The 19,881-nt window shown below is 45.6% G+C and overlaps 1 protein-coding gene across 1 annotated transcript in view; it reads right to left on the reverse strand.

Moving 5' to 3' along the window:
• The window catches only part of LOC136620309 (squalene synthase-like), a 32,312-nt gene extending 13,244 nt beyond the window's left edge, over nt 1–19,068 (reverse strand). The window contains exons 1-7 of the mRNA XM_066595011.1: nt 18,957–19,068; nt 15,924–16,021; nt 7,021–7,204; nt 5,632–5,760; nt 3,408–3,599; nt 3,138–3,314; nt 1,384–1,536 (exon numbers count right to left, since the gene is read on the reverse strand). Of these exons, the coding sequence (XP_066451108.1) occupies nt 1,384–1,536; nt 3,138–3,314; nt 3,408–3,599; nt 5,632–5,760; nt 7,021–7,204; nt 15,924–16,021; nt 18,957–19,055 (1,032 nt within the window). The 5' untranslated portion in view covers nt 19,056–19,068. The remainder of the gene's footprint in view (nt 1–1,383; nt 1,537–3,137; nt 3,315–3,407; nt 3,600–5,631; nt 5,761–7,020; nt 7,205–15,923; nt 16,022–18,956) is intronic.
• Nucleotides 19,069–19,881: the final 813 nt, after the last annotated feature.

Consider the following 19,881-nt stretch of genomic DNA (forward strand, 5'->3'; position numbering starts at 1 on the left):
CAGCACTGGACAGCTCCCTGCTGTCATGATGCAGGGCAGTAGCATATAAGTGAAGGGATCAGCACTGGACAGCTCCCTGCTGTCATGATGCAGGGCAGTAGCATATAAGTGAAGGGATCAGCACTGGACAGCTCCCTCCTCCCTGCTAGAGCCCTGTCAATCATTCTAAAGGCATTTGTTCAATAAGGGGTTGAATCTATGGTAATTAAATCCTATATTCCGACCAGATCTGTCTCTGGCTCTATTCCGGGGGGGGGGGGGGGGGGGGGGGGGTACCCAAGAGGGATAATTTCAGTTAAATTGGAAGGGGAAAAAAAAAAAAGTTTGGTCAAGAAGAGAGAATCATTCAATCAGAGAAGCCAGGAAAGAGGCAGAGTAGTCTCCATGGCTCTTTGACTATTGCCCGCCAGACAATAGAACACACGCATCATGATGGTAGACACCTACCTCCCCTGATTGCCGGGGAGATAATTCAGTGAGTAGTCATCATCCCATATTGGTCAACCATGATTAATTCAAATGAAAGGTGTAGGATAACTGCTCGTCCACCCAGGCAAACAAGTCCTTAGCCTGTGAATCCACATGCATTCTTTCTGTAGTAGTTTGCTATCAATATCTCCCCTTCTCCCATTGTACCTAATCCGTTCAATGCCTTGAAATGTCAGGACACTAAGGTCCTAGCCTAAAGGAAGCATGGTTAAGAGGGGATGGGACACACACACACACACACACACACACACACACACACACACACACACACGTGTTAGTAGTACAAGCTACCTATTGTAAAGTGAAGGTTTCTGGAACTGTTCGGAGGTGGTATGCCAGACCAGGATGTTGGGGAGAAAAAAAAAAAAATTTACAAGATAACTGGAGCTGAGTGTAACCTTCCCAAACTTTCAGTTTTCCCTTATTTTGTGAGGGCCAATTCATATAACAAGTGAAAACAAAAAGGTAAACAACGTTTATTATGAGAGCCATTGTGCACCCAGGATTTGTAACAGGACCAAAAACACTGACAGAAATTGGGAGGTTTTCTCCATACAAAACTAAACATTTTGGCTAAGAGGTCAATGGTTCTTCCATCATGACAATGCACCTGTATTTTCAGATACCCACTTGTATGAATGTGGCCATGCCTGGTACTGCACCTCAGTCCACTGTATTAGATAGAATAGTAATTACCTGGCACAACCACATCTGTATATAGGGCACTGTGTTCAGATAAACAAGGGAACACAGTACTTGCTGGAGCACCACAGCTGTTTCATTCAGCTGATTGATAGCCAATTAGTGAGAATGAATAACCCATCATTGTGAATGCCCCTTGTCTGTGGCTCCCCATATGCGGTGAGGTGAAGCCGCCGAATACATGCCACTTACCTCATTCACATAGTGGTACATGATGGCTCTGACCGCTTGCATGTTGGTGGCATCCATCATCAGCGTCACCATCTGTCCTTTGCGGATCTTCACCACTCCCTTAAATACCTCCGGATTGTTGTAGAATCTGGCCAATCTGGCTATAGCCATGACCTGAAGGCACAGGGAGGCGGCAGTTAGTACAAGGTCATTGGCAGAATGGAAAGCGTGGATAGGGAGGGAGACCAACATGAGGGTGGAGATATACGGAGGTGCAGAACTGTGGAGAGCTTAATGGATGACAGTGATAAGTGTAAATTGTATTAGTGCAGTGAGCGGTGTGAAGGTGTTATAGTCGAGACGAGAATTGATCAGGGCTACAGTAAGCATTTTTGCTGTTTCAACAGTAAGGAAACAGCAGATTCTGTAGACTGACTCAAATCTTTTTTTCTCACTTTATTCAAATATAACCCCAAGTGAGTGGGCTGGTTAGGAGCTATGGTGGAACCACACCGATGCCGATAGTAGCTGAGGAGCTGATGAAAACACTAGTATATAGTTTTTGAAAGAATCAATTCCGGTACAGAAAGAACATATTTGTATAAGTGGGCTACCCTATAGGAATGTGTGAAAAATGTGCAAATATGGTTATAGCTAGTAACTTTAAAAGGCAAAATAAAACTTGATGGTACAGTGGCATCTAGTGGCCAGTTTATATAACACCACCTCTGAATTGTTTAACCCTGGACAATTTCCCAATTGGTGGTTTTCAGGTTATCTGATCATAAAAAGGGGAGAAACTGGACTTTTGAGTGCTCTCTAAGAGGACCAGTGAAGCAGTACGTTTTAGCAGCTCAGGGAGAGAGAGTGTGGGACCCTCAAGCCTATCCTGCTGTGAGAAGAGGAGACTCAAGCTGAGAGGAAGCTGCTGGAGAAGAAACATTCAATAAGAAAGGCTAGTGCAGCAGGATGCCAAGGTTTTTGGATAAGAAAGGTCAGTGCTGCCAGAGGAAAAAGCAGTAACTCCATAGATCACTTAAAAAGAAACCTGAAAGCACTACAGAGGATGCCTTTCTGGGTTGCACAGTGGCTGAACTTCAACTCCAAGACAGGAGTACAATGTGAATAGTCAGGAATAGCAAAAATGAAGGATTAACTTCTCAGAGGTCGACCACCATTGTTGCGAGCTTAGAACTGTTGCTGCCCTTATCCACCCTGCTGTGTACAGGAGTGCGCTCCCCAAGTAGTCAGGGGTATCTGAACTATTAGAGAGAGGCCGCACGATTAGGACTAGTTATTGAGCAGGCTAGGGTTTGTTCACCCTGCTAAAGACATAAGGATTAAATCAAGCAGGGCTTCTACTATCTTTGTTAAACCACGCACGGTTAAGTCATTATAGCTACTAGGTGGAGCAATAGAGGCTGATGTTTACTCACACCCAAGATGGATTCTATTTGTGGTAGAACATCAGCCTGGTAACTGCTATTCTTTGTTACTCAAACTGTGTTCTTTCCTCAACTGCATCCTTACATTAGAGGGGGGGGGGGGGGGGAACACACACGTTTTGCAATAGTGCAGGGCTGATGTCTCGGGAAGAGGTGTATAATTGGGTATCACCAGCGTAGAGAGGGTACTGAAAACAAAACCTGCTGTTTATCTGCACAGCTCTTTTTTGATCAAGAGAAGACCCAGCACCAGAACCTGAGGAACCCTAAAAAGAAGAGAAAAGTAGAGCCACGAGTGTGATCTCCAAAAGGAGATGCAGTCAAACACACCTGTATGGCAGCGGCGAAGTTAAATACACTCTGGTTTCTCAGCCGGGACAGGTAGAGCAGGATATCGGGAATGTGCTGAAGCGCATTAGTTACTAGTTCATTCAAGCACTGCACCGCCGGCACGATGTTCTCAGGCTTGGACAAGTCCGACAGGTTTTTGCTGTATTTGCTCCATACCTGATGGCGGCAGAATGAGGACAATGTTGGGTTTACTGAGCAGTGATCACTATAATCACCTGTAGACGTCATGGGACATCAGTCCATACTGACCTCTCTAGGCCAGAACTCTCGTCCTTCCAGCTGGTCCTCCAGGTAATCTCGGATGATGTTGACTTTCTGCTGGAAAAGCCCCATTGAGTTTGACACTCTTGTGTCCTCGACACCAGGGGCGTCTTCCAGTTCTGCAGCAGAGAACAGCTGGGATAAACCAATCCCCACTAATCCAGCCACGTAGTGACAGTACTGAAAAGAGACATTGTATCTGCTTAACCCCATGAAGACCTGACATTTTTTTGTTTTTCACCCTCCTTCCTGCCTTTCAAAAAGCATAGATTTTTTTTAAATTTTCTATCAACATAGCCGGATGAGGGCTTGTTTTTTGTGGAATGGCTTGTAGTGGTCAATGGTGCCATTTCATGTACCAAATGTATTTGAAAATGTTAAAACACTTCTGTTGGCATGAAGGGGGAATATATAAGTGAATGCTTTAGGTTTTGCATTTACAGCATGTATAGTGCAGAGAAAAAGACATGTTTATTTAGCAGGTCAGTAAGCTTACGATGCCAATTTTTTAGGTTCGGTTTATGGCAAATAGAATAAATAAAGAATTTTAGCACCATCTTTTATTCTGACACCCATTTCTGGCTGTGTGGGGGCGGACACCCACTGGCGATATTTTCTATCTTGCGCTGCGAGAGCAAGTGAAAAATGGAATGAGACCGAGATATCGCCAGTCTTTTCAATGCGGCCAGCGGCAGCAGCGCTAGCCCCATTGAAAAGATATGGAGAATACAGCAGACTTCTTCCACAGCTGTGACAGCTGTGGCAGAAGTGCAGCATGCTATCCCATTGCTTTCAATAGGATTGGCGCTGCTGCCGGTCCCATTGAAAACAGTGGTTTTTGGCAAACCCTGCAGTATGATTTTTGCGGGGGTGAAGGAAACTCCTGCTACAGCTGTCACGGCTGTGACAGCTTTGGCAGAAGTCCGCGGTATTCTCCATATCTTTTCAATGGGCTAGCGCTGCTGCCGCTGGCCCCATTGAAAAGACTGTCGACAGCTGTGGCAGAGAAGAATGATGTTCGCCCATTGAATTTAATGGAGCCGGCAATACAGCCGGCTCCATTGAAAGCAATGGGCTGCCGGCGAGTGCTGGATGAATTTTCAGGAAGGGCTTAAAAATATAAGCTACAATTAACCTTTACTAATACTAATTTAAAACTGAGGGTGGATACCCCCTTTTTTTTTTCCTGCGATAGCGATGATAAAACCAATGATTTTGGTTTGTAATAGGCCGAGCGCTCAGCCAATCAGAACAGCCCTTTTAGTAGGCAGGGATTTTTAAATCGCCGCCTGCTGAAAGTGCTAGACAGCAGTGCGGGGAAGCCAGCAGGAGAATGCCTCTGAGTGGCGGAGAGGTGTGTTCATTTTTTTGTTTGTTTGTTTTTTCCTCCAGCTAGGGAGGATTTTCAGGGAAGGGCTTATATTTCAAGCCCTTCCCCGAAAAATCATACTGCGGGGGTTGCTACAAAACCACTGCTTTCAATGGGGCCGGCAGCAGTGCTGACCCGATTGAAAGCAATGGGATAGCATTCTGGACTTCTACCACAGGGATGAAGGAAACTCCTGCCACAGTTGTGGCAAATGTCCGTGGTATACCCCCATGTTTTCAATGGGGCTAGCACAGCTACCGCTGGCCCCATTGCAAACAGTGGTGATATTGCAGAATTTTTTTTGCGATGTGAGGTTTTTACTTGCTCTCACAGTGCAAGAAATAAAAACGCCAGTGGGTGTGAGCCCTAAGGGCTACAGACTAACAAATAAAACCCAACATAAATATGAGAGTGAAGAAATTTTCCCCAAAAATCCTTCGCCATAATAAAGAAATCGCACGCTGGGAGTGCCAATCACACAGCTCCCAACATGTGAAGACAATGGAGGATAAACAGCTTCAGGGAATGGGAAGAAACACCATAAGAAAACATCCCTGCCATCCACCAGAGACCACTCCTTGGGAGCTGTACGATTGGCACTCCAATCAGGGGGATTCTTTATAGGGAAGGATTTTTGGAGAACATTTCTTCCGACCCTGATATTTAATAGGTTATGTTTTGTCTGTTTTGTTAGTTTGTAGCCTTAGTTTTAAATTACCAACAAAAGTTAATCTTTAGGGCACTCGTCGGAACGGGCTACATATAAATTCAGGTTCCCTCTGCCTCAGTGAATTTGGATCTTCATTTTACATGTACTGACACTACACAAGAAGCTTCTCCTACCTCCTCCCAGTCCAGGAGAGATTCCACCGGCTTCTCCAAAAACTTTGCCATGCCCTCCCCCATCTTCCGGCAGATGTTGGCAATCACTTTTTGGCACACCACTGGCAGCTTCCTGAACTCCAGCGAAATCTAGAAGGGGCAATTAGCTCAGTTTACAGTCTGTATGTTGTAGAGCATGGACTTCTGGGTAATGTGGCTCAAGAAGAAGCAGTCCCACAAATCATACTACAAAGAGGTTACACAGTGACGAAGGCACAGTATGATGGTATTATTTAGGTACTGTATAGCACAGTTACACAGACACTGTACGGCAGTATTATAAGCGTTGTATGGCACCACTATGCAGGCATTAATTGTATATGACCCCACTATATAGGTAGTGTATAGTGATATTAGGCCGGCATAGTACTACACCACTGTATAAGCACTGTATGGCAGTATTATGTAGACACTGACACCATAATGCAGGCAATGTATAGCAGTATATGGCACCATTATATATAGTTACAGTCTAATAGCTTTGAGTGGGCACAGTATTGACCCATTGTATAAATATGGTAGGTCACCATTATATAAGCACTATACTGTATATTTAGGCACCACAGCCCATCATCATAGGTATGATATGGTGGTATTATGTAGGCATCTGGCAATAGCTTTAGCACTGCACAAGTCTTTTTCAGTGAAACTAGAATACTCCTCGCCCGCTTCACACTTTTCCAGGTATCTACAGTCCTTTATAGCGCCACCAGGGTGAGTTGCCACCCCTTCCCTTTATAATATAACTAGATCCGTGTGTCCGTGCACATACATACATTATATAAACCAGCTAGTATGACCGTGTTTAGCAATAGGGAGGATGGCAGAAACTCAGGGTGCATGAACTAGAATTTTCTTGATTGTGCTGATTGTATACTTATGGTTTTCAGCCTATTTAGAAGAATAATAATAATTTGTGTCCTCCCAGCAGGCAGAGATGGTACTGGCTTTAGCTGGCCATGTGATGCATCATGGGATTCCTAGCACAGTATAAAAAGGAAGAAAAAGCCACGAGAAGTCTACATCTCAAAATGATCTATGATATGTAGGAGACAGGAGGCTGCAATATATATTATATGAAACATCGAGCATGACAGGCTAACCGATGAGGGGTGTTGTGATGGAAGAAATGTGTTTTCACTGCTATTGCAGCTCCACTGAAGTGATTGCTCTGCAATGTCACTCAACCTGTAGGCGCCATTTTGGAATAAAGCAGCCATATTTTTTTCTTATCTTTCAATCTAGCCCAACATACAGGGTGGAAGATTGTGAACACTTCCAAGTACGAGTTGTCCTAGATGCTGACAAGTCTGCCTCTGACCCTGCAGCCCACATCTCAGTCAGCCTCACCGTTGGGAAGTCCTCCAGGACTTGGCGGTCCTTTTCCTTGCTCTCTGTAAACCTCCAGTCCGGCTGGTACAGGTACGTGTGGAAGTTGTGCAGCATGGGGATCTTGGTCTCTAGGCTGAGGTTCATGTCATCCTCCACAGTATCCAGAGCTCGGAGTACCAGATAGAAGATACACACGGCATCTCTACAATATAAAGAATTACAACTCAGTGGGTACTTAAGGGTACCTCGGTAAGACTAGCAGATACTGTAACTTGACCTAATGGGTTTTCTGGGACATTAACATTGATAACCTAGTCTTAGGACAAGTCATTAATATCAGACCAGTGGTTGTCCAACTCCCAGCACCCCAACTAATCAACTGCTTGACAGCACCACAATACATGGGCAAGTTCTGCAGCCTGTGATGTCACGGCCAATCGGTCATATGCCCGCTCTGCAGCTTAGACCCCTTTAAGTGACTAAGAAGTACAGCTGCTATTCAATGTAAGTCAGAGGCCAGCCTAACCATTTTCTCAATTGAGCGCCACATGAGCCTTCATCCACACCAGTCACAGCCTCCACACTGACAAGCTGAAAAGACCCATTGTGAACAAAGTGTCATTCATTTTACATCTATGGCTGTCAGTTTGTTTTTTGCAAAGTAGGTTTGTTTCTGAGCAGATCAAAACACATGAATGGTAATGTTTCATTGTGGAGAGCACTACACCTGTGTAGGGAGCCTCATTTCTGGTGCCCTTCTCTCTTCACTTTATTTTTGTTCGTTCATTTGTTTTATTTTTTTAAGTCTCCATAGACTTGACCATTTGATCGCTTATAGCAGTGGTGGTGAAACTATGGCACGCGTTGCAGTCAGACACTCACCAACGATAGTGAGTGCCAGCAGGGGCCGGGCTCCCCTGCCAGCATTCACTCAGCAGTGCTGCTATTTGGGCTGATCCCGGCACACACTGATGTCAGTGTGGAGCTGGGATCCTCCTCCCCAGATGTCTCCTACTTGGTTCTACAAGAGGAGGGAGGGGGCGGAGGAAGAGGAGGCATCCGGCAGCACACTGAGGTCAGTGTGCACCTGAGATCAGTGCTGCTGGAGGGCATGCCAGGCAGTGGAGGAGCAGCGCTTCCATGAAGAGGAGGGGGTAAGTATGTGGGTCTCGGAGCAGAATAGGTCACTATTATACTGGGGGCTGCTGTGGGACGTCACCATTATCATTGGGGTATGTTTACATGTGGCAGAAATAGGCAGGGCTGTTTCAAAATAGACAGCGTGCAGATTGACTGCTTTTTGGATGTGGAAATGTTCCACAGAGCACATTCTGCATCCAAAAAGCAGTCAAAATCTGCAGCCTGTCTATTTTGAAGCAGCCCTGTCCTTTTTAGAACGATTGGTGTAAGGAAAAAAATAAAATCGTACGTTGTGATAAGCCCCACCTCCTGACATTTACTGCAAAGTGCCAACACAAGTGGGTTTTGGGTTGCAGTTTGGGCACTGTCTCTAAAAGGTCTGCCATCACTGGCTTATACTGTAATATATTGCATTTCTGCCAGCATTCTAATAAGCAAAACTGTATGTCAGTCCTTGGGCCCTATGCACCATTTGCTCTATGATTAGAGAGCTCCTGCTCCCCTATGATGTTACACTTCTTACCACTGCATTTACCTTCAACTTTTACTACTATGACATACGTGTGTGATCAGTTGCTGTATTATAAAGTCAAGCTACACCAGGTCTTTTTGCCCAGTTTCGGTTGCTGTGACCTTTTAATATACTTTGGGTAGGACATTAGCAGGGTCTGTTGGACTCAGGCATTCAGATGGGCTATTAGACAGTTACCACTAGCAATTTCCCTCTTGGCCCCTTCATCCTCCTCAGCAAGGGTGGCTTCACACGAGCGTGTTTTTTTTTTGTGCATACATAGGTGCGCACCCATGTATGTGCAAAAACTCACGTGAATGCAGGTCCATGCATTGTTTTCAATGGAGCCACGGCTGCTGAAGTGGGGATCCTATGCTGGACGCTCTCAGAAACCTTGAAATCCAGTGGACTTCTGATAGTGCTGTGACCTGCACTCTAAGGATATTGGGTGAAAGGCCAAAGTCTAACCCATCATGGGGGGGGGGGGGAAAGCCAATACTTAAAGTGCTTAGCAGAGGCAACCAACGTCTCTTGGACCGCAGAGGTGCTGCCAGGATCAACATGCATTTTTTGTGCCAGAATTTAATTGGAGGAAATGGTGGGAAAGCACAAGTTAGACCTTGTCCCCAATCCTGCACTAATGTGTCCAGACCAGACACCTGGTACTCACCCTTCCGATTTTTCCTTGTCGCAAATATCTTGGGGACTTCCCACCTGTTGTGCCATGCTCTGTAATAGTGCCTGACTGATTCCCCCTTGATGGCATATGTATGCTATGGCTGTGACATTGTTCGATAGGGCCCTCAGATGTTTCCCCTGAATCAACCTCTTGGATATCTGAAGAGTTTTCCATATTGCTAATAGTTCCCTGGCATTTGAGGACAGTCTCCTTATCTCTTGAGGTCAAGTTCCCTAAATATAGGCTTCTACCTAGCTGGGACTTAGTTGCTTGCCTGCATACAGTCTATGCAACCCTCCCAGCAGTCAAAGAAATCCCAGCTACTAAGACACTATAATCACTTGGAGGGAATCAAGAAAGGCCTACAGCCTCCCCTTCCTCATATCTCAGACTATGCCCCTAATAGGTTACCCCAACTTGTGCAGGGGACAAGCTATAGACAACATTGCAAGTAAATCTAGCTGCTCACTTCATGCATGACAGAGCGAAGATGGCTCACCCAGCTAGAACTGCAGCATAAATTCAATATACCTCCAACTTATTGTCACTTCTGGCTGTACAAAGCCAGGAGTCCAGGTTGCTGTGCATGACAATACCACCCTGGGGTAATTCAGGGACCTTGCCGAGAAGACTCCTTTAAAGTCGAACACGGTTGACTACAGCACCCGATATCCTGAAGCCATGACTCCATATGGGCTGAGAAGGCCAAACCCTTAGACATTTTCACATGTAGGATTTCCCCAGGGAGATGCTTACAGATCAGGGACCCCAGTTCACATCCAGCCTCATGCAGTGCCTCTGTACGAGAAGTCATTTGCAACATCTGGTAGCCAGCCCAGACTAATGGTCTGTGTGAGCAGTTCAATGGCACCCCGAAACAGATCTTAACGATGTTGGGCAAGTCACATGGATGCGAAAAAAAGTTACCTCCAGCACCTGCTATTTGCCTACAGAGAGGTAACTCAAGCCTTAATAGTTTTCTCATCCTTTGAGCTCCTGTACAGGGACCGCTGACTCTGGTAAAAGAAGCCTGGGGAGGAAAAGTGCCCACCTCTAGTGTGTCCGTCGACTAGGTTGTGTGGCTGCATGATAAGTCAGGCATTGACACTGCTCGTGCACGAGAATATAGAGCAGGCCCAAGCCAGCATGAAGCAATGGTACTATAGAATCGCTAGTGAGAGTGTTCCAGGTGCGTCAGAACGTGTGGGTCTTGCTCCCACTGACCCAAAACAAGCTTCAGGCTGCTTGGGAAGGCCCATATATCGTGCACCAGAGGCTCAATCCTGTGAACTACGTGGTCACAATTGACCATGCCCACAGGAAGCAGAGAGTCTTCATGTCAACATAATGAAAGATCATCATGAATGGAGGCATGTGTCCTACTGGTATGCAGTACACCGAAATAGTGAAAATAGATATACTGGCCACAGTCCAGGCTAGTGGAGTTCAATCCCCAGTGGTCCCAGCTGTGGAAAACCCTGCTCCCCTTTCTACTCACCTTCACAAAGAATCAGGGAAGACCCAGATGGCAGTCCACCATGTGGACACTGGGAACCACTCCCCTGTGAGGCAGTCCGTCTATCGGGTTTCCCTAGAAGTACAGGCAGATATGAAGTGGGAGATTGATGAGATCCTGGGTCTGGGCGTCATTTAGAAGCCACAGAGTACATTGGCCTTACCCTGTAGTCCTGGTGCCCAAAAAGGACCAGACAACCCCATTCCGTGTGGACTACAGGAGGTTGAATGCGATCACGGTGTCAGATGCCCCGCATGAGCTGTTGAACAAACTGGTGAGTGCCAAGTACCTCACCATAATTGAGGTAAGCAGTGGGTATTGGCAAATAATCATGCTATGGGAGGAACAAGAGAAGACTGCTTTCCTCATGCCATGTGGACTCTACGAGGCAAACCCATTGCTATTTGACATAAAGAACACTCTGGCTACTTTCTAGCACTCAGTGGATCAGCTGCATAGGGATATGGTGTTGCATACCTCAACAACAATCGCTGTTCACAGCCCCACTTGGGAGGTACACCTAGAGCACCTGTCAGGCGGATCCAGGCAGCAGGAGTCACCATCAAGCCTGGGAAGTGTGAGATCAGCATACAAGAGGTGCAGTACCTAGGGCACTGTGTATGTGGGGGAAGAAACACTGAAGCCTGGGAAGGTAGATGCCATCTGGGCCCTGGCCCAGTCCAAAAACCAAGAAGCAGGTCATGTCCTTCTTGGGTACTACCGGAAGTTATTACATTTAAAAAAAGCTAAGAAAAGCTCAATTTGCATTGCTACTTTCCAAGACCCCATAATATTTGTGTGTCAACAGCTTTGGTAGGTCTTGTTATTTGCAGGAAGAGTTGTGTTTGATTCAAAACTCGTGCGTTATCCAGCATGGTACCAACACTTTATTTTTGACTGTGCGGAATAAAATTTTTCTAGTTTCCCAGAATATCATCCTGGTTCCCTCCATAAAGGTCATACATGCTCGTCTTATGTAGATGCACTATGCAAAGCTTGTCCTGTCATGTCCAGTATGTATGCTGCACAGCTGCGGTATTTGAGGTTAAGGAGTTTGTTTCATCTTCACAGAGTGCCATCTTGCCAGACAAGAGAGAGTGCTAACAGCAACATGGAAGCACCTTCAGCTTTCTTGTTGTGAAGATGGAGAAGGAGAGGCATCCTGTAGTGACTGCATCTTGGATGCGAGTAGAGCGAGTACCAAAACCCCATTTCACAAATGCCCAAATCCCCCCAGAAGTGACCCGGCGTATGATAGACTGGGCAAATTAAGACCCCTTATATCGCTACTAAGAGAGGCCTTTAAAAATATTTATACCTCCAAGAAAAATATGGCTGTGGACGAGTCGCTTATGAGTTTTAAAGGCCGTTTATCATTTCGCCAATTCATTCCATGGAAGCGCACTAGATATGGTGTCAAGCTATAGAAAATTTGTGAGAGCGCGACCGGTTATACGTGCGACTTTTTATTTATGAGGGCAGAGATCAACAATTAAATTCCCCCAACTGTCCTGAAGATATTGGCGTCAATGGGAAAATTGTGTGGGAGCTCGTGGGCCCATTTTTAAATAAGGGGTACCACATAGACGGACAATTATACGAGCATCCCCCTTTATAGAGCGTTACACGCCGCAGGTACAGGGGCCTGCGGAACTATCCGCAAAAATAGGGTAGGGTTCCCACGACCCCTGGTTTCCAGGCTTGTAGATAAAGGAGCGTCTTACGCACTGGTCTATGACCCCTTGTTTGCCGGAGTCAATTTTATTTTTATTAGTCCATCTCCCCAGTTTTTCCTGCTTGAAACAAAAAAAAAACAAAAACAAACAAAAAAAAAAAACAATCCTAAAAGTGACAAATTTGGTTAAAAAAAAAAAAAAGAAATTGCGTTTATATTTCACACGCATTATAATTATTAAGAAAAATAAAAATGTGGCGTCAGAATGCTCAGTACACCCCTAGATAAATTAGCTAAGGGGTCTTGATGTCAAATTTGGGTCACTTGTGAGGGGCATTTTATTATTTTGGCAGTTTGTTCTCTCTACTAGTGTGCAATGGGGCCTGGAATTTATTCAGTTGTGCCCTGAAATCAAACGGGTGCTCCCTCCTCTATAGGCCTAGCCATGCGTCCTCTAAGAAGATTGGGGCTACAATAGGTATGTTTCTGAGCACAGGACAAACAGGGGTACCCATTTTGAGGTGCAAGTCTTCATTCATATGTGCTGTACAAAAAAAAAAATAAAATGCTTTTAAAAAATTTTTTCCTTCTGCTTTGCTTAGATTCATTCAAAAAAATCGTGAAATCAAAAAAAAGGCATCGTACCCCTAGATAAATTCCTTAAGGGGTCTAGTTTTCAAAATGGGGTCATTTGTGGGGGTTTTCTATGGTTTTGGGCGCTCAACAACTCTACGTGTGTGCAATGGGGCCTAAAAGGACTTCAAGCAAAATTTCTGTTCTGGAAGACACTGACTACTCCTTTCATTTTGGGCCCCTTTGTGGACTCAGATATAATATTAGGGCCACAATGGGTATATTTCTGAACACGGGACAAATAGGGGTATCCATTTTGGGGTGTAAATGCTCATTTTCATGTAAACTATAGGAAAAAAATATGTTTTTAAAAAATGATACATTTGCAAAAATATGAAATTTTACTTTTTCTCCTCTAAATTGAATTCCTGAAAAAAAAAAAAAAATGGGGTCGAAATACTCATGTGACCCCTCAGTCAATACATTAAGGGGTGTAGTTTTTAAAATGGGGTCATGGGGGGGATCTATTATTCTGACACTCATGAGCCTTTCCAATCTTGGCTTGGTGTAGAAAAACAAAGGGTTCCTCAAAATGCTAAAAAGTAATGTTAAATTTGTACGTCTCCTAAATGGTTAAAAAAAAAAAGAAAGTTTTTCCAATGTGCACCCAAAATAAAGTAAATGGTTGGAAATATAAATCTTAGCAAAAATTTCTATATTATGTTTGCACATATTTGAGATATTGCAGTTGGAAATGTGAAAAAAAAAACGATTTTCTCAAAATTTTCCCAATTTTGGCGCTTTTAATAAATAAAAACACAAATTCTATCGGTCTATTTTTTCCGCCTAAATGAAGTAAAAGATGTGGCGAAAAAACAATGTCAGAATCGCTTGGATATGCAAAACCTTTCTGGTGCTTTTCCATGTTCAAGTGACACGTGTCAGATTTGCAAAATTTGGCCTGGTCATTTAGGCGCAAACAGGCTTGGTCACTAAGGGGTTAATACACTAGGTTTTCTATCCCTGAGACTTCCTTTAGAGAAAGGTACTAGACAAGGATCTTGTCAACTTTCCGCTCTCCTTCATGGGCAGGTGTCACTTTGTAATGGGTAGAGAAGCCTTGGGAAGCTAATCCTTTTTACAGACACCACTCTTTCTGCAAAGGCGTGACCTGGGGAAACGGCATGCAGCATTCGGGAGCTTTGCGTGGTCATGAAAGAGAGCGCTCATAGCTTAAAAAAAAAAAAAAATACACTCCCAAGAGCAGAGGACTCAATTTTCCAGACATCCGGTTATATAACTTGGCTAGTCTCATGAGATACTCTTCGGACTGGCTAATGACTATTCAAATACCGACCTAGAGGCGGAACTGTTTACCCCATGGGGGGGGGGGGGGGGATTTAAAAAGAAGTGTAGGTATATGCATGGGCTAGGCATTACTCAGCACACAGAACTCCAAGATAGAAAGTAGATGTTGATATCTAAAGGAAACACTATTGTTAGAAATGTGTACTAGGTGATCAAAGCTTTGTGTGATCATTATGGCCTGATCATCTAGGTTTTTCCTTGAAAATGCCACTAAGAAAAGGTTTATGGGGTAAAACACATTTTTCTTTTTAAATACCATTTCAGTCCCATAAGGGTACGTTTGTTCGATCGCTAGCATAGTACACTGCACTACTTCTGCCTATAGCAGCAGTCTACTAGAAACCCTACAGGACGCAAGGACCATTGAAAAGCTATGTCTAAAGTTACTGATTGTTAGGGCTCCTCCACACAGGCATATGAGTCTTTCCAGGTAACTTGGTGTAACACATTTACGCTGTGAAGGAGTCTTTTTGCAGGCGCGTCTGGGGAAAGTATAGTAAAATACACAGATGGGACACAACCACGCCTGATTTAAAAAGGCCATTTAGCCTAAGGCTGGGTTCACACACGGCGGATTGCCGTCGGAAATCTCGCAGTTTGGCCGCAGCAAAAACCGCGAGATTTCCGCCGGGAGAACCGCCGCGGTTTAAGCCGTGGCGGCTTTGAAGCGGTCCGGCCGCATGCATAGAGGAGAGCGCGGCCGTAACATAAATAAACAAAAAACGTCTGTAGACAGACATGCTGCTTCTTTTGAAACCGCGGCTGCGGCGGCCGCAGCTGCGGTTTCAACCGGATTTACTGCAGCGAATTAGCCGTCCCGTGTGGACGAGGTTTCGGGGAAACCTCGTCCACATGGCTGACTAATCCGAGATTAGCGGCCGCCGGCGGATCTGCTGCGGCAGAACCGCGGCAAATCCACCCTGTGTGACCCCTGCCTTATATGTTCCATACGCGTTTTTTTCCCCCAAATTGGACATCTCCTTGTGTGCGCAGTTGAAGAACCCCCAGAGACTCTTATGGGGACCTTTGGTGCACAAGTGTACACAGAAGTAGAGCATGCTCGGATCTGTTCTCTACATATTGTGCATGCAAATCTACCCATATGAAGTAGTTAGGGTCACACGGGGCTGATTTGCCGTGGATTTTCTGTGCGGACCATCTGTGTGGGAGATCTGCAGCTCTTACAGTAGTAATGTGAAAGACTTTCTAAAAAAATAAAAAAGCGCTGGAGAAAATTTGCCCAACATTTGTTCAAAAATTGACATGCGACAGAATTTAAATCCGCAGCAAGTCAATCAGTCGCAGAAGATTTGTGGTTCAGATTCCACTGCTTTAAATGAGGGGGGAGAAAACTGTACCAAATAGTGCTGAGAGAAACACAAATGCCTACATAGATGGCTAGAGAGAAAAATCCCCCCAATCAGTCAGTACAATATGGCGTAGCAGAGGTCTCACCCACCTGAGCTCCCCAACCAGGCCCTGGATGACGGCTGCGAAGTTCCTGCTGGTCTCGTTCAGGTACTTGAAGCAGGTCCGCAGACTATCGCTCATGGAGTCCTGTCGGGGAAGAGTAACAGTGAGATTTGCAGACGGGCGGGCTCAAGCACTTGTGCACGGTGCGGCCCTCCTTCAGCAGTGACCACTGCCCACCAGGCTTCTGAGCTGGGCTCAGGCACAGCCTCTTTAACGAGGAGACGGCCACTTACAGTTTATACTTGGCGAAAACTTTCTCCACAGCTCAAAGCAATCATCTCTAGTGCCCAAGGACACTTCCCAGGCTGGCACTGGAGGAAATATATAGTGCCCATGGGCCCTGACATTCAAACACTGCATGAGTGGTCCTGATTAGTGTTCAGTGATTATTGAGTCACCAACCTGATTGTAAGAACCAATCAATTGGGAAGCCACAACTCCTACAGCCATTAAAACTAAAATCGGGTTTGCCAGTTTGACCTCTAAAGTGTTCCTTGAGCAGCAGTGGTGGCCCAGGGCCTAAAAACTCCATACAGAGGTTGTCCTTGGTCACATGCAAACCTAGAACTCCAGCCCTGCACAACTATTGATCCACCATGCGTGTCCCTCCTGCTCCAAGCAGAAGACCCTCATTATGGTAGTTTTAGATAAAAATTAGATTATGGCAATCTCATCCAGAAAAAAAAAAAAGCACCTCCGATTTCATTGTTCAGCCAAACACTGCAAGCAATGTAGAGCATGTGTTATACTGCCCTCGGCCAGATGTGATCAGAGCCTCATGGGAGCCGCATGGTAAGTAGTTCCATACATTACTGTTTACAGTAGGAAGCCACAAGTCAACAATAGTGATGTTACACTTCGCCAACACACACACACACACACACACACACACACATCAGCTGATGGTGACTAATACCACACGGGCGTCGCATGTCATGTCTGATACTGATGGGGATCATCATGTCATGCCTGATACTGTACCATAGATATATATATATATATATATATATATATAATATAACACAAATCAGAGAACAGCCAGATGGCTGCATCCTGTCAACATGAGGGAGCCAGTTACACCTGTGGTGGACGCCGATGAGACAGCCACTCAGACAGCCTCTTAATATAGAGGGGGGGGGGGCGCTGCTTGGTGTATACCCCTGCACAGAGTAGATACAAAGTGCCAGACCTTCTGATGCATGTAGTCCACCATGCAGACCAGCAGCCTATTAATGATGCCATAATAGTTCGGCGGGCTGCTCTGCACCTCAAAAAGTGAACCACATTGGTGGGCTCCCCCGGCATTTAAAAGCTGCACTGCATGTGAATAATACATAATGAGGCATTAGCTGGATTTTGGCCAAACACCTTAGCTCACAAGCCAATCGTCAAGGCTCCTCGCATCTTTTGAGTCCCTACACTAATATAAATGTAGCACAGAAAGGGAAATAGGAAAATCACAGAGAACGGACAGATACTTCCTGATACAAGAGGGCAGAGAGCTGCATCCCCTCATTTGGCAGTTTAGCCGCCCGCATGTTGAGGGGATGCAGCTATGTGCCCTCTTGTATCCGCAACTATCCGACTGTTCTCTGTGATAGTTTCACGCCTGATACTGATGCGGAAAAACCATGAGGATAATGAGAGACAGTCACCGAGAGAAAGAAAGTCACTGATTTCAGGTCATGCCTGATCACTTATCCTGCATTGGGGTACAAGGACATAGAAAAAGGAATATATTTTAACTGCTATTGCTTCTCTGTTATCAGCTAGAAAGCTGCAGTATATTATAGTCTTTTCTTCCATTCCTCTAAACTCACACTGATGTAATTGGATACCAAGATAGCCCAAGTTATATTCTACTCCCCCACCCCCTCACACCTACTTTTCTTGTAGAAAGTGAGCGAGGGGAGAGAAATCTCCTGCACTGCCCTGCCCCCCTGCTAGCAGGCGCAGGTACGAGTGTTGAGCATCGTTTGCCCGACATTCGTCCTGTGTAAATGGGGCTTTAGGTATGCAAAGAGGATCACTCTAAACTATCACTTAAACTGCCATTTGAGTGACTTGAGGGATTGTCTATCAGTGTAAATGGAGGCCCGTTTATATGGAGCGATGATCACTCAAAAACACTCGTGATCGTGTTGCATAAACTATTAAATAGCTACTCAGCTGCTTATTAGCGTGCAAATGAAGCCTTCAGCTGAATGCAGTTAATAGCCAGAGGGCTCTTATCTGCCTTCAGCTCCTTTGTTCTCAGTGTGCGGTCCTGATAAGGCCGCATGATGATTAGTAGGCTGTCTTGAATTTAACAGTCAGTTAGACATGCACGATGGCTGCGCGTTTAAACGCAATGATTATCGCTCAAACGAGTGCTTATGAGCAATTATCGCTCCGTGTAAGTGGGCCTTAAGCCAGCCCACTCTGTATAAAGGGGTTAGAATTTGTGTATACTCACTCTGGGCTTTGGATGTAAATCCACCAGTGTCTGTGCGCCACAAAATAAATACCATTTCCTAAAGGAACTGGGTGTCCTGCCAAATGTCATACATCAGGATTATACTCCAGAGCTGCACTCACTATTCTGCTGCTGGAGTCAGTAGTACATACATTACTTATCCTTTACTGATCCCAAATTACATCCTGTATTATACCCCAGAGCTGCACTCACTATTCTGCTGCTGGAGTCACTGTGTACATACATTACTTATCCTGTACTGATCCTGAGTTACATCCTGTATTATACTCCAGAGCGGCATTCGGTTCAGGGTTGCCAACCTTCTAAAAATTCCTAGACAGCCCAGATATAGAGCACTGCCGCTACAAGCCGGTTTATAGTCACAGCCCACAATACAGGATAACCTGCAGGAAGAGGCAGCAGATACTCGGGCTGTTATCACACAGCGCTATAAACCGCACCAATACCGCAGCTGCTGCACCGGCTGAATAACCCTGCGGGACAGCGAGGACCCTGCGGACACTTCTAGGACACTTGTGTCCTCCCCCGGGGCTTCTCCCTTACCCGCTCCTGCTGGGACAGGACAGCCCGACAGCCGCCCATCTTGAACCTGAGCAGGTTGTAGATCTCCTCCGGGTGTCCCAGAGACCTCAGGAAGTCCATGACGGCGGGGAGCGATGCGCGATCCTCACCTGCAGCAGCATCACTTATATATTCACCTGCCGGCTCTTAGCTCCGCCTCCGCTGTCACTCTAAGCCTATAGCTGCGCAGCTCCGTAGCCGACTGACAACGCTGACGGGACGGACGGCCCACTTACTATAGAGAGGACGTGTTGCTGGGGTAACGGGACGCGCTGGAAGGTGATTGGCTGAGTGGGTGATGTACAGCGAACGATTCGTGCTGTGATTGCGTCACTGAAGATTGGGGCATGCTGGGAAATGTAGTTTCTCAGACGCCACCTCTTTCTTGTCTTGTTGCTGATGAACTACAAGCCCCAGTAAACCCTGCAGGCGTTGTTCTGAAACTACAAGTCCCAGCAGCCACTGTGGTAATATTAGTAGAGTCCGGGCAAAGCAGAAAGGAGAAATTTAGTGCAAAAAACTACCTGTTAAAATGTCGCAGACAGAGAATATAGTTATGGCGGATTACACACACATGGCGTCATCACTGCGGGGCAGGAGCCATTGCAGCACAGAATTCACAAGTCCAAGTCAATAATTTGGCGCAGTCATTGCGCTTTGTGGAACCGCTCACTTATCAATGCTTTATTTCCAATGTTGTCCTCCATGTCACTAACCAAGATGAAACATGGGGGCGTCTGTCACACATTTGGAGCTTAACACAGGTTTTTCCGCCGCTTGTCATTAGCATAACGGCTCGGAAGTATCAAAACTGGCGCTAAGTGGTAAAGTGTCTACCATGACCAATCAACTTGCACTCCATTCCTTAGGGACGTTCTGGTTGCTATGGGCAACGCCTCCCCTCCTC

The sequence above is a fragment of the Eleutherodactylus coqui genome, chromosome 1 (assembly GCF_035609145.1).
Source record: "Eleutherodactylus coqui strain aEleCoq1 chromosome 1, aEleCoq1.hap1, whole genome shotgun sequence".
Taxonomy (NCBI): Eukaryota; Metazoa; Chordata; class Amphibia; order Anura; family Eleutherodactylidae; genus Eleutherodactylus; species Eleutherodactylus coqui.